The sequence below is a fragment of the Macrotis lagotis genome, chromosome X (genome assembly GCF_037893015.1).
Source record: "Macrotis lagotis isolate mMagLag1 chromosome X, bilby.v1.9.chrom.fasta, whole genome shotgun sequence".
In the NCBI taxonomy this organism is placed as follows: domain Eukaryota; kingdom Metazoa; phylum Chordata; class Mammalia; order Peramelemorphia; family Peramelidae; genus Macrotis; species Macrotis lagotis.
Window position 1 is genome coordinate 1,195,814 of NC_133666.1, and position 23,326 is coordinate 1,219,139.

The 23,326-nt window shown below is 57.9% G+C and overlaps 1 protein-coding gene across 2 annotated transcripts in view; it reads left to right on the forward strand.

Moving 5' to 3' along the window:
- Positions 1-2,720: 2,720 nt before the first annotated feature.
- The window catches only part of FLNA (filamin A), a 35,961-nt gene continuing 15,355 nt past the window's right edge, over positions 2,721-23,326 (forward strand). Inside the window, exons 1-29 of one of the 2 annotated variants that reach the window (XM_074206940.1) lie at positions 2,721-3,114; positions 5,622-5,870; positions 6,045-6,142; positions 6,443-6,590; positions 6,938-7,056; positions 7,232-7,309; positions 7,408-7,570; positions 7,955-8,155; positions 8,804-8,941; positions 9,488-9,611; positions 10,044-10,180; positions 10,467-10,660; positions 11,023-11,136; positions 11,234-11,377; positions 11,774-11,897; positions 12,063-12,223; positions 12,497-12,587; positions 12,730-12,899; positions 13,143-13,260; positions 13,402-13,664; positions 15,075-15,672; positions 17,339-17,512; positions 17,623-17,785; positions 17,877-18,037; positions 18,455-18,625; positions 19,302-19,425; positions 19,769-19,925; positions 21,468-21,657; positions 21,912-21,935. In XM_074206940.1, coding sequence (XP_074063041.1) covers positions 2,736-3,114; positions 5,622-5,870; positions 6,045-6,142; positions 6,443-6,590; positions 6,938-7,056; positions 7,232-7,309; positions 7,408-7,570; positions 7,955-8,155; positions 8,804-8,941; positions 9,488-9,611; positions 10,044-10,180; positions 10,467-10,660; positions 11,023-11,136; positions 11,234-11,377; positions 11,774-11,897; positions 12,063-12,223; positions 12,497-12,587; positions 12,730-12,899; positions 13,143-13,260; positions 13,402-13,664; positions 15,075-15,672; positions 17,339-17,512; positions 17,623-17,785; positions 17,877-18,037; positions 18,455-18,625; positions 19,302-19,425; positions 19,769-19,925; positions 21,468-21,657; positions 21,912-21,935 — 4,975 coding nt within the window. In that variant the 5' untranslated portion in view covers positions 2,721-2,735. The remainder of the gene's footprint in view (positions 3,115-5,621; positions 5,871-6,044; positions 6,143-6,442; positions 6,591-6,937; positions 7,057-7,231; positions 7,310-7,407; positions 7,571-7,954; positions 8,156-8,803; positions 8,942-9,487; positions 9,612-10,043; positions 10,181-10,466; positions 10,661-11,022; positions 11,137-11,233; positions 11,378-11,773; positions 11,898-12,062; positions 12,224-12,496; positions 12,588-12,729; positions 12,900-13,142; positions 13,261-13,401; positions 13,665-15,074; positions 15,673-17,338; positions 17,513-17,622; positions 17,786-17,876; positions 18,038-18,454; positions 18,626-19,301; positions 19,426-19,768; positions 19,926-21,467; positions 21,658-21,911; positions 21,936-23,326) is intronic. The other variant, XM_074206941.1, reaches the window with a different exon arrangement.

Genomic DNA, 23,326 nt, shown 5'->3' on the forward strand with positions numbered 1-23,326 from the left:
CTCAGGTAATTCAGAGTGATCTAAGGAGAGTTGACTGTATTTGGATGGGTCCAACTGAGGCCTCCTCCTTCTCCCCCCCCCCCATCAGACAAGAAGAGAGTGCTAAGTGGGGGTGAGGAGAGGGGGAGACTATTGGGAAGAGGCCTAGGAGTGATGCAAGGTTTCCTGGCAGCTGGATCAATGGATTGGGCATGAAGGTTCATTCAATGGAGGGAGCCCAGAGCCAGGGAGAGGAACCAGCCACTTATGGGAGGGGGGTATTTAGAGAGGATGACAGCTGCTGCCTCCCAAACTCCCCACTCCTTAGTAGGGTGACTGGTACTGGTCCCAACTTGCCTCCACTCCCTCCCCACTGTGTCCTCTGTGTGTGCCCCCTTATTATTTTCCTTCTGTGTACTGAGCCTTTGCTCTTTTTGTCTCCCCTTGTAACGGTGCAGGACCTCCTGCCCCAGCCTGTTGGCCCTTATAAGTCTGACTTCGCTTCCCTTGGCCTTCCTCCGCTGTCCCTGTGACCCCTTGTCACCTTGACTTCTGTGTCCCCCCTGCACTTACCTTGTCTCTTCACTCTAGCTTCCTTCTCCTGTCCTTCTGACTCTTGGAACCCTGACTTTTCTGCCTCTTGAGTTGTACTTGTGTCCTTCCTCCTCATCCTTCTCCCTGTCCTGTGTGCCTCGACCCTTGTAAGCCTGATTTCTGTGCCCCCTGCACTGCGTGCCCTTTACTCCCTCCGCTTCCTGTGTCCCCTGTCCCCCTCCACCCTTCTTCTTTTCTCCCCTCCTGCCTCTGCCGTCTTTTCTGTCTCCCCTTTCCTCCTCCTGTCTCTTATCTGGACCCCTTCCTTTTCTTTCCTTTCTGCCCTGCCAGCTGTCTCTTGTTTTGCCTCTCTTTGTGTCTGTCTCTGTCTGTGTCTCTGTCTTCTTCTCTGTCATCTCCTTTCCTTCTGCAGATTCTTCCCTGTGCTGACTTCCTTTGGTCTTGGATCCAAAATACCCCTCCCCCAGGATTTTGGGACGACTAAATGGGACAAAAGAAGGCCTTCCCCATCTTCCCCTGGTTTGGCCCACTGAGGTCCACCGCCCAGGCTGTGGTAGTGTGACTCAGTTCCCCTAGAGTTGGGTGTGGTCCTTCCCTGATTTCGGCATGAGGGCTGCATTTGAGCTGGTCACTGCAAGTCTTGGGGAGTCCACTGAGGCTGAGAGGCAGGAGTCTTTGTGATCTGGGTCTCAGACAGGCTCCAGGGTGTTGCCTCCCATCTCCCTGTGTTAGGGGACTGCTGTTCCCTTTGGGTTATCCCCGGGGCTCTGGGGCTCTGCCAGCGAAGTCTGGAAGTACCTGGGCCCCCCACCCCACGTCCTCTTTTTCCCAGGCTGTTATTGGAGTGCCTGCCTTGAGGATGTGGAGAAGTGGAGGAGGGGCAGGTTTCTGGGAGGGCCTGGGGGGGGGTGCGGGGCCGGTTGGGAATTTTGGGGTGTGGCAGAGGCCCAGAACAGAGCCGATTTGGGAAGGGAGGTGACCTGGGGTACCCCTTGTTCAGAGATGCCTTAAGTTGTGGTCTGGAGGTGTGGCGGTGGGGACCAGGCGTGCTTCCCCCATCCCATTTTGTGTTTGGGGTGGGGGGGGGGGGTTAAGGCTCAAGGGAGAGGGTAAGGAATCTATTGTCTTTTCATTCCTTGGCCAAATAGGGAGGGATGGGGTTGGGGGTGTGGGGGCAGGCAGGAGGCCCAAGGCTCGCCTTGGTTTCCTCCTTTGATCAAATGGAGAAACTGAGTCTCTGTGTCTCTGAGCTGGATAGGCTGCGGGAGCAGTGGGTGGGCCCTTGTGGAAGACAAACTTTCGACCAATGGGGAGGTGCGGTGGGGGTGACCTTGGACTAGTCTTTTCCTTTTCACCGGACTTCGGTCCTCCTCACTCTAAGGCTGGGAGGCCGAGGGAGAAGAAGTAGGGCTCGCTGGCTCCTGACTCGAGTAAATGTTTGGGGGGAGGGGGGGTTGGACGGAGGGGGCTCCCGTCTTCTGCTCCTTGCTTCTCCCCATCCCGCTCGGGGTGGGGGAGGGGGTGGAGGACTGCTTCTGGGGACGTTGGGGCAGCTGCCTGGGGTGGGGTGCGGACCCGGGGCTGCAAGGGGACAGGAGCTCCTGGAGTAGGTGGGCTGCGGGGGAGAGGGGTCCTGGAGGGTGGGGGTTGGGGCGGAGGGGTCGGGAGACGAGAAGGACTGCAGGAGGAGGGGGGGGATGCGGGCGGAAAGAAGGCCTCCGAAGGGGAGGGGTCGGGGACCGAGAGGGGTGAAAGGTGGAGGGGGGATGCGCGCGGAGGGGGCCGGAGGAGGAGGGGGCTGGGGAAAGAAGGCGTCCGCGGGGCGGGGGGGGGGAGGTCGGGAGACGAGAGGCGGGGGTCTCCAGGAGGGGGGGGTGAGAACAAGGCGTCGGCGGGGGAGGGGTCGGGTCTCGAGAGGGGCTAAAGGCGGAGGGGGGATGCGCGCGGAGGGGGTCTCCAGGGGGAGGGGGCGGAGGGGGGCGAGAAGAAGGCGCCCGCGGGGGAGGGGTCGGGAGGGCAGGGCGGGCCGGAGAGGAGGAGTCGGGAGGAGGAAGGGGCCGGCGGAGGGGCGGGGGCCGCCGGCTGAGCGCCGCGTCTCTCTCTTTCCCCGCCTCCCCCCGCAGCCTCGGCCGCTGACCGGCCCCGCCCCTCGTCTCGGCCCCGCCCCAGGCCCGCCCCCCCCCCGGCGGCCGGCGCTCCCGATGAGCGGCTCGCAGGCGCGGCCCGGCCAGAGCCCCAGCGCGGGCGGCGGCGGCGGCGCGGACAGGCCGGCCGAGCGAGAGGCCGACATGCCGGCCACGGAGAAGGACCTGGCGGAGGACGCGCCCTGGAAGAAGATCCAGCAGAACACCTTCACGCGCTGGTGCAACGAGCACCTCAAGTGCGTGAGCAAGCGCATCGGCAACCTGCAGACCGACCTGGGCGACGGGCTGCGCCTGATCGCGCTGCTCGAGGTGCTGAGCCAGAAGAAGATGCACCGCAAGCACAACCAGCGGCCCACCTTCCGCCAGATGCAGCTGGAGAACGTGTCCGTGGCGCTCGAGTTCCTGGACCGCGAGAGCATCAAGCTGGTGTCCATCGGTACGTGCCCCCCACCCCCACCCCGGCCGCTCTGCGCGGGCCCGGCTCCGCCTTGCTCCCCGACGAGAGGGGGAAGGGAACACGCGGGGGGGGGGGGGGGAACGGCCGCCCTGAGGGTCTCTACCCGCCGCCGCCCCCTCCTCGCCGGAAGGGCCTGACTCACTCTCCCCCCCCCCCCACGGTCTCTGGGCCCCGAAGGGGGTGGGGTGGGGCCCACACCCCACCCCGGAGCCAGGCGGGGGGGGGGGGAGGCAGGCGGGCGGGCAGGATGTGGGGGGCGGGGTGGGCCCTGCCCCCAGCGGGGGGGGGGGGCGCCGCCCCTTCACCCGCCCCCATTCCTCGAGCTTTGCCCATATAAGGCGAAAAAATGTTCGAAAGCAGCGGCGTGAGCGGGCGGAGCCCGCGGGGAGGGGGCACCCCAGCCGCGAAGGCGGGGCCGCTGGGGAGAGGGTGGGAAAGGCCTCAGTGTCCCCTTCGGGAGGCCCCTGCACGTGTGGAGAAGGAGCTTTGTTGTGACTGGGAGGGGAGGGTGTGGCCCGCCGGGAAGGCCGCTGCACGCTGCCATCCTGGGCAGGGCGGCTCTGGCTATGCCACAAAACGGGCACCGACGTCCACTTGGGCCCTCCCGGGGGAAAGAGGCCGGCGTTCTTCTCAGCCCCCTGGAGAGAGGAGCGGGTGGCCTGGCCAAGGCCCAGGGGATCCCCCCACAGCCCCTGGCTGGGGTCAGGAACAGCCAGGAAGGGCTGGCGTGGCCCTTGGGGTGACGCTCAGGAGACCCTTCCTCCGGGAAGAGACGAATTCACAGGCTCTCCGACCTCCTCAGCTGCCATTGCCCCCCCCCCAAGGGAGCAGCCCGTTCTTCTGGGACAGCCTTCTCCCCCAAAGCCCATGGGGATAGGAAGCCTTGCACCAGGCTGCCCCCAACTCCCAGGAGGGCTCTGCCTTCTCAGGCCCGGCATGGGCTTCCTCTGCCCTGCAGCTCAGCCACCTCAGCCGTACACCATTTCTTTTCTTGGACCTGTCTACCACACTTCCTCCCCCCCCCCCACTCCTCTCTATCCTCCCACCCCACGGGCTTGGGTGAACTCCTGGGGCAAGGCCCCCCAGAAAGGCAGAATCCTGTGCGAGGGCCAGCTGTCTCCTGAGGCTGACAACCAGCCGATTGGGGGTTGCCATGGCAACACAGTGGCCCCTGGCCAGGCCCTCGGGTGGGTCTGAAGCATCCTGGCCCACTTCCCTGGCCAAGCCCGCCAGCTTTGGCCCACTGCTCCTTCTTCCTGGCTCACAGCCTGCCTTTTGCTCAACTTGCTGCGGTTTGGGACGGGCTGGGCCTATCCTACTGCTCTTCCCTCAGATTAGAGGAGAAGCTTGCCACAGGGCGGAGCATTCTTCCCCGAGCTTTTGGGGGCACTCTCTGAACCAAACCACTCCTTTTGTTCCCCACCCAACCCCACCCCTTCCTTTCCAACCCACAGCCCCGCAGGCCCAAAACACAGGATCTCATCTGTTGTCCCCCAGCCTCCTAGACCAACCCAGGTCTGTAACGGAGCAGAAACACAACCGAGGGGCAGCGGGAAGGCACCCAAGCCTTGGCAGACTCAGTCCATTCTTGCCACTTCCCCAGAGCAGGCTGAGACTTGTCCTAGTGGCTTCACTGCCATCTAGGGAAACAAGGGCCTGTTCCCAGTGACTAATCACCTTCCCTTCCCCTTCACAGAAGAAGTCTCAATATGGCCCAATTGGGGGCCAACCACCATCTTCATTGGGTTCAGAGAATTAACCTTTTAGCTATGCTTCTCCCCACCCCCACACCCCCACCCTTGCCCTTTCATGGGAAAGGGAGAAAGAAACCCCACTAGCTACAGATTTCCAGTTCCTTCTGAGTCAGCTGGCCTGGAACATGTCTCCCCCCCTCCCCCAAAACCCTGCCTCCTCTGTTCTAACTTCCCAGAATGCAGGGGTCTTCCCCAGATGGGACCCAGTGCTCATCAGCCACACCCCAGATGCTCTTGCCTTCCTGATCTCCCCCCCCCCATCTTTAATTACTGTTGACTTTACAAACTCTCTAACTCTTCTTCTTCCCCCTCTAGGGGTTTGCCAGCCACCTCACCTACAACTTCCTGGTAGACAGTAACAGAATTATAAGCATCTACACATGCACTTTCATATTCATTCTTTTCTCTGTTCCTCCACCCTCCTCCCCTTCTCTCACGTATTTGACCCTTCAATTTGCATGAAGTGAATTCTCTAGATGATAAAACTGAAGCCTGGAAAGGAAATTAGTTGCCTGGAGTCACTGAGCTACTAAAAGCCAAGGAGGCTTCACCATCATTGCCAGCCTAGTACTGTAGCCACACACCTTTCCCCCCACCACCCCCCTTCTAGTCTGACTAGTTCTTCCATTGACCATGCGCCCATACTCCCCAAGGGAAGAACGCCTTCACTCAAAATCGCCCAGCCCCTGAGACTGAACAGACACCCCTGTCTCCCCCCCCCCCCCCCCACAGACAGCAAGGCCATTGTCGATGGCAACCTGAAGCTCATCTTGGGTCTGATCTGGACTCTGATCCTGCACTACTCCATCTCCATGCCCATGTGGGATGAAGAAGAGGATGAGGAGGCCAAGAAGCAGACACCCAAGCAGAGACTCCTGGGCTGGATTCAGAACAAGCTCCCTCAGCTGCCCATCACCAACTTCAGTAGGGACTGGCAAAGTGGGCGTGCCCTTGGGGCACTCGTGGACAGCTGCGCTCCAGGTGAGAGCCCCTCCCACTTCTGTCTACTTCTTGGAGGACTGACCTTGGCTGACATCCCCATCCCAGGGTACAATGTAGTCCACTACTGGAATCCCTTGGATGCAGCGGGGGGGGGGGGGGGGGTGTATGTGGAGATGGACCTGCTCATGCCATGGCCCTCCTTTGTCTCCACAGGCCTGTGCCCCGACTGGGATTCCTGGGATGCCAGTAAGCCCGTGAACAACGCCAGAGAAGCCATGCAGCAGGCCGACGACTGGCTCGGCATTCCTCAGGTATGAGTTCAGCCGATATTTGTAGCTCACTCCCATCGCAAGAGACCCAGACAAATCAACCCAGAGCTCATCTGACAGGGGTGGAAACTGAGACACAGAGTGGAGAAGTAACATTTGAAGGATGGACCCCTTGGTCCCATGACACCCACCCAGTCAGGTGCCCCTCTAGGCCCCTGGCCCAATCTTCTCCAACTCCAGCCTCCCCCCCTTGCTCTTTGACCCTGCGGGGGGGGAGGGGTAGCTGGAGGATGGTGCTGCTGCATTGACTTTCCCTCACCCTGGCAACGACATCCCCTGCAGGTTATCACTCCTGAGGAGATCGTGGACCCCAACGTGGATGAGCACTCAGTCATGACCTACCTGTCCCAGTTTCCTAAGGCCAAGCTGAAACCTGGGGCCCCATTAAGGCCCAAACTCAATCCCAAAAAAGCCAGAGCCTACGGGCCAGGTGAGAAGCTCTTGTCTCGATGCCCCAGCTCTTTTGGAGCCAGACCCAGTAGGCTTGGCACTTTGTGGAGGGGAGAGGGGGAATATGCTCCAAGCTGGGCAGCTGAAGGGTTCAAGGTGGAAAAAGTGGCAGCACATGCCTTGACTTGCCCTCACCACCCCCTCTTTAGTTATTGCAGCCAACAGATGCCCTGCTCATAATCCCTAGATTGAAGAGAATGGGGTATACAGCAAGGACCCCATGTGTGCAGACTGTGGGAGGACCCTCTGCTTGGCCACAATGCAGGGGAGAGTCTAGAAGCATTCTCATGCCATCCAGATCAATTCATCTTGGTGTCTTTCTCATAGGAATCGAGCCCACTGGTAACATGGTGAAGAAACGGGCAGAGTTTACCGTGGAGACGATAAGCGCTGGCCAGGGGGAAGTCCTGGTGTACGTGGAAGACCCTGCTGGGCACCGGGAAGAGGTAGGTGCTGCCCCTGCCCACTAGAGGGCTTGGGAAAGGGGACATTTGAGCCCTATGCGGGAGATGGGAGTCAAGGACTGGCTGGCAGAGCAAAGCTGGGTGGCTGAGCATCCTGGCCTCATGCCCAGCAAGCTGACTGAGCGTGCGCCACCCCCCCCCCCGCCTGCTGTTCCAGGCCAAGGTGATTGCCAACAATGACAAGAATCACACCTTCTCCGTCTGGTACATCCCTGAAGTCACAGGGACACATAAGGTGAGTCTGATGTTCAGGCCAGAGGAGGGAAGGGAGAGGAGAGCACGGCCAGCCTCACTTCTTGACACCATCTCTTCCCGTGTCCCCCCCTTGGCCAGGTCACGGTCCTCTTTGCTGGGCAGCACATTGCTAAGAGCCCCTTTGAAGTGTATGTGGACAAATCCCAGGGAGACTCTAGCAAGGTCACGGCCCAAGGTCCTGGCCTGGAGCCCAGTGGCAACATTGCCAACAAGACCACCTACTTTGAGATCTTCACTGCCGGTGAGGCTGCCCTCTTGTCTGTCCAGACCTTCCCCCACCCCAAACCCAAGAGATATACAGTTAGATGTGGAGGACAAAAAGCGGATGGGGTCCCAAACTAGCCCTCTGGGGAGGGGTGGATTCGAGGTTTAGGCCTGAGCTTCAAAGGAGCCCCAAAGTAAAGTGGCTGTGGTGGAGCCTAGACTGCCTTCATCTTGCTTCCCGTGACTCTCTTGAGCTTTTGCCTGGATGGCAAGATGTGCTCTTCACCTTTATTTCAGAGATGTTTGTTCTGACCAGGGTTCTAGGCCATCCCCCTCTTTCCCACCTCGAATGGGAGTGGGGTGGCAGAGGAGGAGCAGGAGGGCAACTGGGGATCTGCTACTGTTATCTCCTGATGGCCAGGTGCCGGCGTCGGAGAGGTGGAGGTGGTGATCCAAGATCCCACGGGGAAGAAAGGCACAGTGGAACAACAGCTGGAAGACAAAGGCAACAGCACGTACCGCTGTAGCTACAAGCCCACCCTGGAGGGAATCTACACCATCTACGTCACCTTTGCCGGGGTCCCCATTCCCCGGAGCCCCTACACTGTTGCCATTGGGCAAGGTGAGCTCCTCTGGTGCATGCGATGCTCCCTCACATGCTGGGGGCCCCAGGGGACTATCATCCCGGCCACTGCCGCTGCGCCGCCCTCCTCCATTGTGTCCTGGAGAGGTTGAGTCCGTTGGGGGAAGGGGGAAAGCCACCAGCCCACTCTTCTTCTCCTCCTCCTATTCCTGGCCGCCTTGGGTCCCCCCCCCTTTTTCCCTGTCCTCTCTTTCCATCCATTACCTCTCTTTGCACTGTTCTTGGCGAACTCGCTGTCCCTTCTTCCGTCTGTCTCTTCTTCATGCTTCCGTCTTCTCTGAAGACCTGCCTCCGGCTGCCTGGGAATCTCTGCTGAGCTCTGATCTCACCAAAGGGTGGACGGTACTTGAGCCCACTTATTTGGGAGGGAGGGGTTGACGGGGAGAGAGGGGGCAAGGGGGGAGGGAGGCCCCAGCATGGCCCTGTAGCCTCCCAGCTCCGGGAGCACAGGCAGTACCTCCGGCTCCCAATCACTGGCCTAGCTCAGCCCGCCGCTGTCACATCTTCACGCCTGCCTCCTTTACCACCCAATTCTCTGGAAAAAGAGAATCTCCAGTCTGGCCTCTGGCAGGCCACTAGGGGTTCCTCCAGCCCTCCCGATAGTGAGATCGCCCTTCTCTTCCCCAGCCTGTAATCCCAGTGCCTGCCGGGCCGTGGGCCGAGGTTTGCAGCCCAAAGGCGTGCGAGTGAAGGAGATGGCTGACTTCAAAGTCTACACCAAAGGGGCGGGCAGTGGCGACCTCAAGGTGGTCGTCAAGGGTCCCAGTAAGTCACGTGGGGGACGTGGACAGGGGAGGGAAGGGGAGGGACTGATGGCCTGGGAATTGTTCCCTTCGATCTGATGACATTGAAAAAATGTCTGGATTTCCCAGAGAAAGTGGCATTTGAGTTGGGGATGTTTCGAGAATGAAAGGAATGAGGGCTGCTAGGTGGCGCTACAATGGATAGAGTACCAGCCCTGGAGCTGGGAGGACCTGAGTTCAAATCTGGCCTCCAAAGATTTCATATTTGTCTAGTGATGTGACCTTGGGCAAGTCACATAACCCCAGTGCCTTAAATAATTTTAAAAAATTTAAAGAACAAAAGGAATGAGACAGAGGTGATGGGGCTGGGGAGGGGGGCTGAGTAAAAAGGAAAAGCCCCTCCTAGTATGCACAGATGTGGAGGGTCAGGGAAGAAGACCCTTTGCAACTGTCCCGGGTGCCACCAGGGCCCACATCAGGGTGGCCAGTGGGCCAGGATGCTGGTGATCAGGCTTCTTGGCATGCCTTGGCCCTTGACTCTTTTTCCTCTGTACCTCCCCCACAACAGAGGGTGAAGAACGGGTGAAACAGAAGGATCTCGGCGATGGCATCTATGGCTTTGAATATTATCCTCCCCTTCCTGGCAACTACACGGTCACCATCACCTGGGGTGGTCAGAACATCTCCCGGAGGTGAGGAAGCCAAGTTAGTGGAGCCCTTGTGATTCTCAGCTTGGAGCAAGACCTTGCTGGCCATCCCCTCCCCTTCCCCCCAGACTTCCTCGTTTGAACAAAAGGGAAACCAGGTCAATGGTGCAACCCCCCTTAACCAAGAACTAAGCTCCTCATAACAGCATTATCTCCTTGGAGCCTCAATACAACCCTGGTGATTGTAGTTCCCCTTTTGACAAAGAAGGAAACTGAGATTGGGAATGACCAAGTGGTCCCCAGGGTTTCCTCACCCAGGGTCCCTTGGCCCCACCTGGTAGTCACATCTGCTCATGGTTCCTCCACCTTGCCACTTGGCTCCTTGGGACTGCGTGTCCTTATCTGGAAATTGGGGGACTGGAGCAAGAGGGAGGCATTTGCTGTTTTTCTCAAGCTCTGTGTGTGTCCTCTTGGTAGTCCCTTTGAGGTCAAGGTGGGCCCAGAGTGCGGCAGCCAGAAGGTGCGGGCCTGGGGCCCCGGCCTGGAGGGGGGCGTGGTCGGCAAGTCGGCTGACTTCGTGGTAGAAGCCATTGGAGATGACGTTGGCACCCTGGGTACGTCAGGAGGCACCGACTTTCCCGGGACTCCAGAGCAGTTGGCAGTTGGGGGGAGGGGATCCTCGCAGTCTCCACAGAATGGGGAGGGGGGCACACAGGGCCTTGCTTGAGGCAACCGGGGGGTGCTCTGGTCTTGACCCTTTCTGTGTGTCCTGTGGATGGGTAACCTTTCCAAGGCCCCTTTAGATAGTGGCACTTCCAAAATAGCCTCTGCCCTTGCTTGGGAATGCCCTTCGCCTCCAGCTGCCACTTCATCCCACCTCTCCATCTATCCATCCCCCAGGCTTCTCGGTGGAGGGCCCCTCCCAGGCAAAGATAGAGTGTGATGACCGGGGCGACGGCTCCTGCGATGTGCGCTACTGGCCCCAGGAGGCTGGGGAGTACGCGGTCCATGTGCTCTGCAACAACGAGGACATCAAACTCAGCCCGTTCATGGCTGACATCAAGACGGCGCCCAAAGACTTCTACCCAGAAAAGGTAAGGGTGGACTGGTTTCCAGGAAGGAACTTCCAAGGTGCAAGGTCGGGGCTGGGGCCCTCCCCATAGGTGGCCTCTCAGCTGCTAGTGGGTGACCTTGGGGCTGTATGGGGGCTGGGGCAAAGGGAGTCCCAGCAGCTTTTGGGAGAGGCCCGAGTGGCCACTCTGATCACCCTCTTTGGGCTCCTGCGAAGAGGCTGCCAGGGTAGAGGGAGCTCAGTGCCAGGGAGTTGGGGTTCATGCCAGTGAAGCTTTTATTAAAGCGTCTTGGGGGCCAGGCTTGCGGGAGTGGACTCTTGCAGGCACTCAAAGCCTGCCCGGTTCAGGATTTCTGGCTTTGATGTCTCTCCGGCCGGTTTTAGGTGAAGGCTCGTGGCCCGGGACTAGAGAAGACTGGTGTAGCCATCAATAAGCCAGCCGAGTTCACCGTGGATGCCAAGAACGGTGGCAAGGCCCCTCTCAAAGTCCAAGTGCAGGTGAGATGGGGCTGGATGGCCCGGGAATGGCACTAGAGCCCTGCCCGGAGACCAGTGGTGCTCAAGTTGCTTCTCCGCCCCCCCCCCCCCCCTTCAGGACAGTGAAGGCTCCCCCGTGGATGTCGTCGTGAAGGACAATGGCAACAGCACCTACAGCTGCTCCTATGTCCCCAAGAAGGCTGTCAAACACACGGCTGTGGTTTCTTGGGGAGGGGTCAACATCCCCAACAGCCCATACCGGGTGAGCCTCCCACCCCCACCTCTGTGCCATTAGTGAGGGGGAGGAGCCTGGGCTTGGCTGGAGTCAGGTTGGGAGTCGGCCACATTGGATCCCAAGAGTCTGGCTCCAGAGCCAGAAGGGCTCCAGCCCACTCCCTCCCCTTTTCTGCGCTGCCTGTTTCCACGAATGGCAAGTCGAGGCTCAGGAAACCATCTTTTGAGCTTTGTCTGCCTGTGGCCATTGTTCCTGGGCCTCCCTGCCTCTGTCTCTCCCTTCTTTCCCCAGCTTCAAAGGCTGCTGAAGGCCAGGCCCCCTATCCTCTGCTTCCCTATCATTTCCCATCTATCCCATGCGGTGAATGCAGCCCAGTTTTCTTCATCTTCTTCCCAGTCACCTTTGGGCCTTGTGTCTCTGCAGGTCAACGTGGGAGCAGGCAGTCATCCCAATAAGGTCAAGGTCTATGGGCCAGGAGTGGCCAAGACTGGGCTCAAGGCCCATGAGCCCACTTACTTCACTGTGGACTGTACCGAGGCCGGCCAGGGTGAGTGCCAATGGCCCGGGCCAGGGGCTGGCCTGTTTTAAGGCTGAAGCTGAGGGCAGGGGTGGGGGCGGGGAGTGGGGGGCAGAGATGGCCTTCGGGCCAGGTTAATCACCCCCAGGGACATCGAAGGGAAGCATTCTAAGCTCTGCTGTTGGGCCTGTGCAGGCGACGTCAGCATCGGCATCAAGTGTGCCCCTGGAGTGGTGGGGCCGGCAGAGGCGGACATCGACTTTGACATCATCCGCAATGACAACGACACCTTCACAGTCAAGTACACCCCCCGGGGGGCGGGCAGCTATACCATCATGGTCTTGTTCGCCAACCAGGTGAGAGGTGTCCGCGACCCCTTCCTACCCAGCTCTACCTTTTCCTCCTTTTTCACGACTCTGCCCACCCTGTTCTGCCCCTCCCTCTGTGGTTCTCACACCACCCAGATTGTGGTTCCCTAGCCCCTCTTTCTCTTCTGTTTCCTTGGGCCTGACCCCTGTTCTTGAAATGCCTTGAGTGATACTCCTGGCCTCTTTTTCCTCAAGGAAGGCCAAGACTCTCAGCCCCCAGGGGCACTTCTTGCTGCTCACACCAGTCTCCTTTCTTTCTAGGCCACACCCACCAGCCCCATCCGGATTAAGGTTGACCCTGCTCACGATGCTAGCAAAGTGAAGGCTGAAGGCCCTGGGCTGAGCAGGAATGGTGAGTGGCTGAAGGAGGAGGAGGAGGCTTTGGGTAGCTTGTGATGGGAAGGACTGGTCCCATCAGCTTCTGCCTCCCACCCCTGAGGTGGGATTGAGGGCCCCCACTGGGCGGTGTTCCATGGCATGGTTTCTCTCCTCAGGTGTGGAGCTCGGCAAGCCCACCCACTTTACCGTCAATGCCAAGCCAGCGGGAAAAGCCAAACTGGATGTGCAGTTCACGGGCCCGGCCAAGGGGGAGGCTGTCCGGGATCTTGATGTCATCGATCACCATGACAACACATACACTGTTAAATATGTCCCCTTGCAGCAGGTAAGGCCTGGCCTGAGGGCCTCCTGGGATGGCAGTCTCCTAGAATCTGCCTCAGAATTCCAAACGTTCACCCCACAGGCCCTTGGGTCACCGGGCGTGGGGGGGAGTGGCTTCTACCTGAGTAGTCCCAAGCGCCCATCTCCTTCCTTTGGTCTGAGGGAAAGAGTCATAGGCAGAGCTGGGGGGGAGGGGGTGCACACGGACCCAAAGACTGAGTGGTGGCACCTTCCTCCCCAAAACTAGGGCAACATGGGTGTGAATGTGACCTACGGAGGGGACCACATCCCCAAGAGTCCATTCTCTGTGGGAGTGGCCCAGACCCTGGACCTCAGCAAGATCAAAGTGTTCGGCCTGGGAGACAGTGAGTTCTTGCAAGGAGGGAGGGTGAGGAGAGTCCCCCCTCCTCCCAAGCCGCCTTTGGGGAGAGCCCTTGTTTGGGGGGACGCATGCATGTGCACACGTGCACACCATTTACACGCAGGTATTTTATTGTCCCTTCCAGAAGTGGAAGTCGGCAAAGACCAGGAATTCACAGTCAAAGCCAAGGGGGCCGGAGGCCAGGGCAAGGTGGTGTCCAAGATCACCGGCCCCTCGGGCAAGGCAGTGCCCTGCAAGGTGGAGCCTGGACTGAATGCTGACAACAGTGTGGTCAAATTCATCCCCCGAGAAGAGGGCCCCTATGAAGTGGAGGTGACCTATGACAGCGTGCCTGTCCCTGGCAGCCCCTTCCCAGTGGAGGCCATGCCCCCCACCAACCCCACCAAGGTACCCAGCTGCACATATCCCCACCCCACCCCAAGGCTAAAGTCCCAGGGTTCTGAGCAAAAACGAGTCCCTGCCTGCAAAGGGCTCATCTTCTAATGAGAGAGGGCAAATGCAAGGTACTGGGAAGTCAGAGAGGAAGCAGAGGATGCTAGGAGAGCCACAGCAAGAACACAGGTGGCACTTGTGTGAGGAGGAGGGCACTTGGGCGGAGATAGAGAAAGGTCAGTACCCAGGCAACGCTGGAGCCAAGGGATGGTTTTGAGTGAGGAGTTCAAGGAGATACCGAAGTTCCAAGCCTGAGGGGGAAGGGGGGTGCCTAGGAGAGGGTTGCCTGTGACAGTCAGAAAAGAGGCTTCTTGGGGAAAGGAGGTGCATCCAGGTTGGGACAGGTGGATTTTGAGGGAGAGGGCCAGACCCAAGTTCAAATCCAGCAGTCTCAGACCCTTTGTAGCTATGTGACCCTGGACAAGTCAGTTCATCTTGGTTGCCTCAGTTTCTTCATCTGTCAAATGAGTTGGAGAATCTCTCCAGGTCCCAAATGGGGCCACAGAGTCACACACAACTGAACAACAACATGAGATCCATTTCAAGTTGCCCAATGGGAAATTGGTGTTGGAGGGCCAGGGTTCAGGAGAGAGATGATACTGAAATCCATAGGAGCCAATGAGATTCCCAAATGGAGGAGGAGACAGACGCCTTGAGGGATGGACCCCCGTGCTAAGAGGGTGTGACCTGGCCGGGGACCCAGCACAGAAGAGGAGGGGCAATGGTCAGAGAGGGAGGAGAGGCCAATGGGCCGTGCCCAAGACTGCAGAGAGATGGCAGGGAGATCGAGGAATACAAGGCTAGAGAAAAGGTCTTTGGCTTTGGCGGCAAAGAACTCAGTGCTAACTTGGGGAAGTAAATGCAGCAGCTGTGGAGGGATGATGAGGCCGGATTGTAGCCAGTCGTATGAGATAGGAAGTAGAGGCCTTGATTGTAGAATGCTAAAGAGGAGAGCTCAAAGGTGACAGCAAGGATGGAAGGCTCCAGGCAGGAGGTCTTCAGGGTAGAAGAGTCCCAGGGGCCCCGCAGGGGGTGGTATTCTTGGGTGGCCCCTCATGGCTGCCCTCATCTAGTCTGTGCCAACATCAGCTTATGGTCATGTCTGGTCAGAGGCATCACTGAACTAGAGCAGCCCATCCCCCCCAGGATTGCCATGGCTCCTGTTGGGTTAGGAGAGAATGGGGCTTCCTGGGCCTCCCAAGTCCCTCATTGAGGCCCATGTCAATGGCAACTCACCCACGTTGGAGCCAGGCCTTGAAACAGGCCATCTTCTCCTTGGGGAAGTTCTTGGGGCGATCTGAGGCTGTTCTCCACCCACCTCATCCTCAGCTGCCTCACTTCCTTTTGCCATCTGCCTCCCTGCAGGTGAAAGCCTTTGGGCCCGGGCTGAAGGGGGGCAACGCCGGCTCCCCGGCCCCCTTCACAATCGACACCAAGGGGGCGGGTACAGGAGGACTCGGTCTGACGGTTGAGGGGCCATGCGAAGCCAAGATCGAGTGCCTGGACAACGGGGATGGCACCTGCTCTGTGTCCTACCTGCCCACGGAACCTGGGGATTACAACATCAACATCCTCTTTGCGGATGCTCACATCCCAGGCTCCCCCTTCAAGGCCCACGTGGCCCCTTGCTTCGACCCTTCCAAGGTCAAATGCACTGGCTCTGGGCTGGAGCGGGCCACAGCTGGCGAGGCGGGGCAGTTTCACGTGGACTGTTCCACAGCCGGGAGCGCCGAACTCACCATCGAAATCAGCTCAGACGCAGGCATGCAGGCTGAAGTGCACATCCAAGATAATGGGGACGGCACCTACACCATCACCTACATTCCTCTCTACCCTGGGGTCTACACCATCACCATCAAGTACGGCGGCCAGATGGTCCCCAACTTTCCCAGCAAGCTCCTGGTGGAACCGTCCGTCGACACCACCGGTGTCAAATGCTACGGCCCTGGGGTGGAGGGCAAAGGTGAGCTCCAGGTCTCCTGGAGGCAGTCTCCAAGTGCTGGGCAGTCTGAGCTCTCTCCCTTGGGTGCACTCCATCGTGACCCTTCTGGGGACCCCAGGTTAGGGACTACAGGAGAGTGGCCAGAAGGACGGCCTGGCAGGCAGAGGACCCAAAGAAACGAGCAAGTTTGGGGGGGCTGGGGGGGGGAACGCCTCTTCAGGGCCTCTTTTCAAGACCAGGCCTTTGGAGAAAAAGGTTTGGGCCTCTGAGGCAGAGGCAGGAACTGGGCAGATGGGGGTGGGGATGGCAGGCCACTTCCAGAGCGGAGCCAGACCTCCACCTACAGTGCGTGTTGGAGTACGAGTTGAGGGAGTTGGGGGCGGGGGCTTAAGCCAGCCCTTTGCTCCTATTCTGGGCCACCCGAGCCCGGAAGGTGGTGTCCAAGGTGTCCACCTACCGTGGAGCCATCAGCTGGTCTCTCACAGATGTTTGGGGGCCAAGATCTCTGACCCTAAATCTTTTTTATCCCCTTTCATGGTTTTCCATTCTACAAAAGATGATTTTTATCATTCTTTTTTCTTAATTATTATTTTTTACAAGGCAGTGGGGTTGAGTGACTTGCCCAAGGTCACCCAGCTAGGCAGTTCTGAAGTGCCTGAGGCTTACCATTCATTTTTACAAAATCATGAGGAGTTCCCAAGTTTTCTCCCTCTCCTTCCTGCTTCTGAAAACGATCTTATCAGGTAGAGAAAGAGCAAGGGGCGGGGGGGGGGAGATAGGAAGGGGCGATGGAGGGGCAGCTCAGTGGCCTAATGCACAGAGTACCCACCCAGGAGTCAGGAGGACCTGAGTTCAAATCTGGCCTCAGATCTTTGATATTATAGTAGTTGTGTGACCTTGGATAAGTCACTTCACACCATTGGCTTGCTGGGGGGAGGGGTGAACATTTTAAAATTAACAACAACAACAAAAAACACATGGAAATGGCCTGCTTGCCTCTAATCTGGATGAGAATGGTGTGTGCCATCGCCTTGGACTCCAGACCAAGCTTCAGCCACTGGCAAGTCTGGGAATCCCCTGGGATCTGCACACTTCTGTTCTCTTCTTACCCTTGTTCCATTATCAGTCATTGAGACAGACAGAGAGGAGAGAACTAGAGAGACAGAGAGGGGATGCCCCAGCCCTCTGCTGGGGTTGGCAGGGCTAGAAGTTGCCTTGGAAACATGGCAACAACTCATTTTGTAGGTGAAAAGGGACTCGATAGTTAACATTTGCCCATTGGGCAAACCCCAGTTTCCAGAGGGCACACAGTTGACCTGCGTTGGCCTCTGGCTGGCGCTGAGTGGCTGGGCCTCCATCTCCCTACTGTCTGCCATCTCAGACAAGGGCCTTCTTGGAGTAGATTTCTGCCACCCTATCTCAGATGAGATGCCAGTGGTGAGGCTTCCAAGAAGGGGCTCCCCTGGCCCAGGCCTGGAGCAGCGGACCTGCTCCTCCCTCCCCACTTCATATACTCCATTTTGGTCTCCATCATGTCTGTGGCAGAGCTGTGGCAGTTGCTTTTAGTATCCTGGAAAGGCATCAGGCCACTGGGTGGGTGGGACAGACGGGGTGCTGGGCCTGGCCAGCTCTGAGCTTTGCCGCAACATTCCCATCCCGGCCCTCATGATTCCTTCTACCTTCATAGGGGTATTCCGAGAGGCCACCACCGAGTTCAATGTGGATGCTCGGGCCCTCACCAAGGTGGGGGGTCCCCACATCAAGACCCGTGTTGCCAATCCCTCAGGCAATCTGACTGACGCCTATATTCAAGACAATAGAGATGGCACCTACAAAGTTGAATATACCCCTTATGAAGAAGGTAAGAGCAAGAGGGCCTGGGCCCCTGGGAAGTAGGGAGGAAGAGGTGGCGAAGCTCTCTGGGTGAGTGGAAAGCAGGTGCCTAGCTTTCTCCCCCTTCCCTTGGTTCAGGGGTCCACTCAGTAAATGTGACCTACGATGGCAGCCCCGTGCCCAGCAGCCCCTTCCGAGTCCCCGTGACCGAGGGCTGCGACCCATCCCGAGTACGTGTTCATGGACCAGGCATCCAGAGTGGTACCACTAACCAACCCAACAAATTCACTGTGGAGACCAGGTACAGGGGATAGCCCTGGTGTGTGGCGGAGGATGGGGTGGCATGGTAGGAGGTTATGGCCAGATAGACACTGTTTTCTTGTGGTTTCCAGGGGCGCAGGCACAGGGGGCCTTGGTCTGGCCGTGGAAGGTCCATCAGAAGCCAAGATGTCCTGCATGGACAACAAGGATGGCAGCTGCTCTGTGGAGTACGTGCCCTATGAGGCAGGGACCTACAACCTCAATGTGACCTATGGTGGCCACCAGGTGCCAGGTACTGTGAGCTTTTTGAAAGTGGGTGCTTGAAAAAATCTGGGGGTCCAGGATGAGTGGATGGGCCTTGCTGTCCTCTTCCCTGCTCAGGCCTCATGGGAAGTCCCCAGCTTAGTTCTGAATGTCATGGCTCAAGAAGGGAAGGGCTAAGTATGAGCAAGTGTCTAGAGGAGGGCAACCAGAACAGAGCCACTGAGGTAGAAGAAAGAGGGCAAGAAGATCTAGCTGGAGCTGCGATTGCTGTCTAAAAGGCCTGGACCTGGGAACACTGGGAGCCTTCCTGAGGCAGCCTGTCCCTGGGGGACTGTGTGACTCAAAGATCTCTTGAGAGAGGAAGGGAGGGAGGAAGTGCAGCTGGGGCATGGGACTCTGGGGTCTGGTGCCTCGTGCTCCCTCATCCTTTATTCTGCTCCCACAGGTAGCCCATTCAAGGTTCCCGTCCATGATGTGACTGACTCAACGAAGGTGAAGTGCTCAGGGCCTGGGCTAAGCCCTGGAGTGGTCCGAGCCAATGTTCCTCAGTCCTTCCAGGTGGACGCCAGTAAGGCAGGCGTGGCCCCACTCCAAGTCAAGGTTCAGGGGCCTAAGGGTAAGTAAGGTCATAGGCAGCTGGCCTGGGGGGGGGGGGGAGCTTTAGAGGAGCCATGGGACAGGAAGGACTCCGAGGCATGGGTTTGATGATTCAGTGCCATGAGGAAGGAAAAGAGGTTCCTCCTGTGGGCGAGGCATTGACCCCCCCATAACACCCCAGGAGGCAGGGGCTATTGTGACTCCCATATTGCAAATAAGGCAAAGGAGGCCAGCAGGATTAAGTGACCCACATAGCTTCTAAGTGTCTTGAGCCTGGATTTGAATTCCACCTGGTGCTCTATCCAGTGAGTCATCTGGCTGCCTCCATTGTAAAAGTGTGAAGGGTACTGTTAGGAAAGGCTTATTGCTCCAGGAGAGAAGGAAAGGTGCCAACGCAGGGTTTTCTAAAAGACCTCTGGCCTAAGACTGGAAATTGGGCTCAGATCGAGCAGAATTGCTAAGCCTGGGTTTCTTGGCCAAATAGAGATGGCTTTCACTTCAAGGGTCTTTGGGGCCCAGTGGCCTGAGCAGGGGACCAGGCAGGGAGTTCCCGCTGCTGGCTCTGTTGCCTAGTTGGTAATGGGTTTGAGGAGGAACAGAAGTGATGCTGAGAGAGTGTGGGAAGGGTGGGCTGCACCTGGACCCATTTTCTCCACCCAGTCTGATGTGCAGTCTTTTCTCTTCCCATCCCCTAGGGATAATCGAGCCTGTGGATGTGGTGGACAATGCAGATGGCACAAAGACTGTCAACTATGTGCCCAGCCGGGAGGGCCCCTACAACATCTCAGTGCTCTATGGAGATGAGGAGGTTCCCCGGAGGTAAGTCTATCCTCAAGTGAGAAGGGAGCCAGTCAGCTTGGAAAACAGGGAGGCCAGGGTTGGCAGATGGAAGGGCAAGGTCTCTGTTCTGAAGGAAAGCTACCCTCCTCAAAGAAGTATGGCGTCCATTTCGCAGTAAGGGAGAACAGTTAGGAAATGGGCACTTCTGGTGTGGCCCTGCAGATGAGTCCTGTTGGCGGGCCCCAAGGGTCATTTCATGTAGGAAAAGGAAGGCTCCTGGGGCTGGCTGGAAGGGAAGCCCTTCTTCTGGGACATGGCACAACCTCACTAGGCTTTGTTTCTTCCCCTACCTTTTTTTCCCCTCCCCATTTCATCTTTCTAGTCCCTTCAAGGTCAAGGTTCTGCCCACCCATGATGCCAGCAAGGTGAAGGCCAGTGGCCCTGGCCTCAACACAACAGGTGTTCCTGCCAGCCTGCCTGTAGAATTCACCATTGATGCTAAGGATGCAGGCGAAGGCCTGCTGGCTGTCCAGATCACGGTGGGTCGCTCAGCTTGGGAAGAGGTGGGCTGGCCAATTCCAAAAGATACAAAGCTGGCCTGCAAAGGGGGTAGAGGGTGGGACCCTTCCTAGATGAGTGGGAGGCAGTGGGGCTCATGTCCTCACTAACCCTGCCTTGGGATTCATTCACCACATGCTAGTTATCACACATTCACCAGGTCCCAAAACAGGCTTCCAGAGCGAAGGAAAGCCGATGCGCTAGTGGGGGAGCAGGACAGCCATTGGGTTGCCCTGCCTACAAAATGTGACTGACTGAGGGTTTGGCCTTTTACTCAGGGAGTTCTGGTTGGTGAGTCAAACAGCAATGGTTCCCAAAGGGCCGACTGACAGGCCAGAACCCAGCCTAGGAGGACAAGGAAGGAGGAGGCCTTAATTTTTTTTTTCCTTAATTCCATGCTATGGTCATTTTTCAACATTTATCCATTTGCAAATTTATGAGTTCCCCATTTTTCTACCACCCTTCCCCCTCCCCACGGTGGCCAACAGTCCGGTAAAAGTGTACATGTACATTTGTGTTGAACATGTTTACATGTTCTTCATTTTGTGTAAGAGGAATTAGAACTGAGGAGAAAGGAAGAAAACCATGACATAGGAAGGAAAAACAGAAGAGAAGTTTCAAAAAAGTGAACCCAGGATGCCTTCTAATTTGATGGGTTTTTCCTCTTGATGGGGGATGGCATTGTCTGTAACCAGTCTCCTAGGAGCTCTCTGGGCTGCTGAGAGGAGCTGCATCCATCAGGGTTGATCAGCTCACAGTGTTGTTTTTATTGTATATGGTGTTCTTTTGGTTCTGCTCCCTTCATTCTGCATCAGTTCTTGTAATTCATCCCACACTTCTCTAGAGTCTGGCCATTCTTGATTGCTCATAGGATAATAATAATCCATAGTATTCATGTCCCATCACTTGGTCAGCCATTCCCCAATGGATCGGCGTCCCCTTAACATTTTGGAACATGAGGGACTTCTCCCATTTTTAATGATTTCTTCTGGATATAGACCTGGTATTGGAATTGTGGGATCAAAGAGTACGAACAGTTGTATTGTTCTTTGGGCAGAGTTCCAGAGGCTTCATCAGACCAGAGTTCTTTGGCTTTTAAGTACTCTGGCTGCTGGCTTGGTTGGGATGGCCTCAGAGCTGGCTCCTCCAGTGGGCCTTGTGCAGCCTGGCCGGGAGTGTGGAGCAGTGGTGATTGAGCTTAGTTTAGGGTCAGGGGGCTCCTTGAGCCAAGAGCCACGTCCTGGACCCTGCCCCGGCCCATGCTCCTCTTGGCTTCCTCAGAAAGGAATCCCTTAAGTTGAAATACAATGACCCCGATCCTTAAAAGGTCAGTTTCTGGGCCTTGACTTAAGAAGAGCTGGTCTGTCAGTCTCTCTGCCCTCAGTTTCCACCTCTGTAAAAGGGAGGGCTCAGAATCTGGCTGCCCAGGTCCCTTTTGGCTGCTTCCCCTGATGTCAATATTTCAGGGCAACTGGGGTTTGGGGAGCACCCTCTCATGTCCCTGCTCCCTTCCCTTGTGGCAGGACCCTGAAGGGAAACCCAAGAAGACCACGATCCAGGACAATCAGGATGGTACCTACACTGTGTCCTATGTCCCCGACATGACGGGCCGATACACGATTCTCATCAAGTATGGGGGTGACGAGATCCCCTTGTCCCCCTACCGTGTCCGGGCCCTGCCCACGGGTGATGCCAGCAAGTGCACAGTGACAGGTGAGAGCGGTGGTGGGGGAGGGGCCTCGTGCCCCTCTGGAGGGTTGGTGGGCCCCCTTCTCCGAGACCCTGCGGACACTCGCTTTCTTACAGACACCCCTCGTTTCACTGCTGCTCACCGCCCCCCAGTTGTCTGTGTGTGCAGATGTGTGTGTGCGTGTGTGAGTGTGTGGGTATGCAGGTGGCATTGGCACCTTGTGTGACCTGGTTTTCTCACTTGACCTTTCTCCTTGCTCTCTGCCCTTTCACCTCAGTGTCAATCGGAGGTCACGGGCTAGGTAAGCTGCTTGCTGGTGCATACCCCAAATTCGGCCCTGTCCAGAGGGGCAGGTTCCTTTCCTGCTTGTCCCAGCTCCCCTCAAACCGTTCACAGCTGCAGCCACTCTGGGCAGTGGAGGGGGGCTGGGGGGGGCAAGGCGAGAGTAGGCCTCAGGGTGGGGGGAAGCTCTCTGAGCCCTCGCTCAGCTCAACCTCTGCAAGTCGCTTCCCTTTCAAGGCCAGAGGTGGAAGTCCCCACTCCCCCCCCCCCATGTTCTTGGGTTCTCTAAGGGAGCGGCTGTGAGCTGTTTGGGTTGGGGGCATCCAGAGGGACCATCTTTGCCAGGGAGCCTTGGGGTCTGGGGATCTCGGCACAAACGCTGCCCCTTTTCCCAGGGAAGCCGGGCCTGGCACCTGGCTCTCTGTCTTCCCTGCCCCCTGTCACCTCCAGGGGCAGCTCTCTCCCTCCCTCCCTTCCTCCCTCTCTTCCTCGCTAGCTGGGAACCCCTGTCTCACCCTCCCTGAAGACCTGAGGGAGTATTGGTCTGTCCTGCCCCTGGCCCAGAGCAGTCCTGTGCTCCTCCTTCCCCCTTCCCAGCCTTGGCCGGATCCGCAGACTCCTATTCCCACCTCCAGGGGGTGCCTCAGTCCTTACCCTGGGTGTGCATGGCAGGGGAGGTGGGGGTTGCTGGGGAGGTTGCTCTGCCAGCATGGCAGGAGACAGTGTTCCGCATTTTCTTGCACTCCCCCTCTCCCTGCCCACTAACCTTCCATGCTCCTCCAAGCCCAAGCAGTGACGTTCCGTATGATCCGAGGGCCCCAGAGTTTGAGGAGAGCAGAGGGGAGGGAGGCCCTATGGTGGGTCTGCAAAGGAGGAAGTATATGGGTGGGCCTCAAAATCCAAGCTAACCGAAGCCTCTGGGGCCTGGCCTAGCACCTCCCTCAGGATAGCCGTTGAGTCTTCCTTGGGTTCAGCGTCATGTACTTAAGCCAGGAGAAAGGCCTCAGCGAGGTGGAGCTGCAGAGGGCAGAGGCCAAAAGGCTGCCGCTGAGGCCAAGGCCAAGCTGCTGAGGGAGGACCAACCCACAAGGGGAGCAGAGACCCATGGGGATTTAGAGGCCAACATAGGACTGGCCACTAGCCAGCTGGGGTACTTGGAAAAGCCATGGGAGTCATTACTCAAGACAGGTCCGGGGAGCCAAAGGGAGCTTGAACCACCCCTTCCCTGTGACCATACTGGGTGCTTGCTCTCAGAGGGTCTCACTAGCCATTCTTGGACTTAACTCCTCTCCGGGTCCCCACCGCCGGCCAGATGTTGTTCGGGGTCAGCCTCTCTCTCCCATTTAGGGATTAGTGCAGAGGTTGCCCAGGTGTAGACTTTCCCATTCAGTGAGGGTTTTGAGGGTCCTC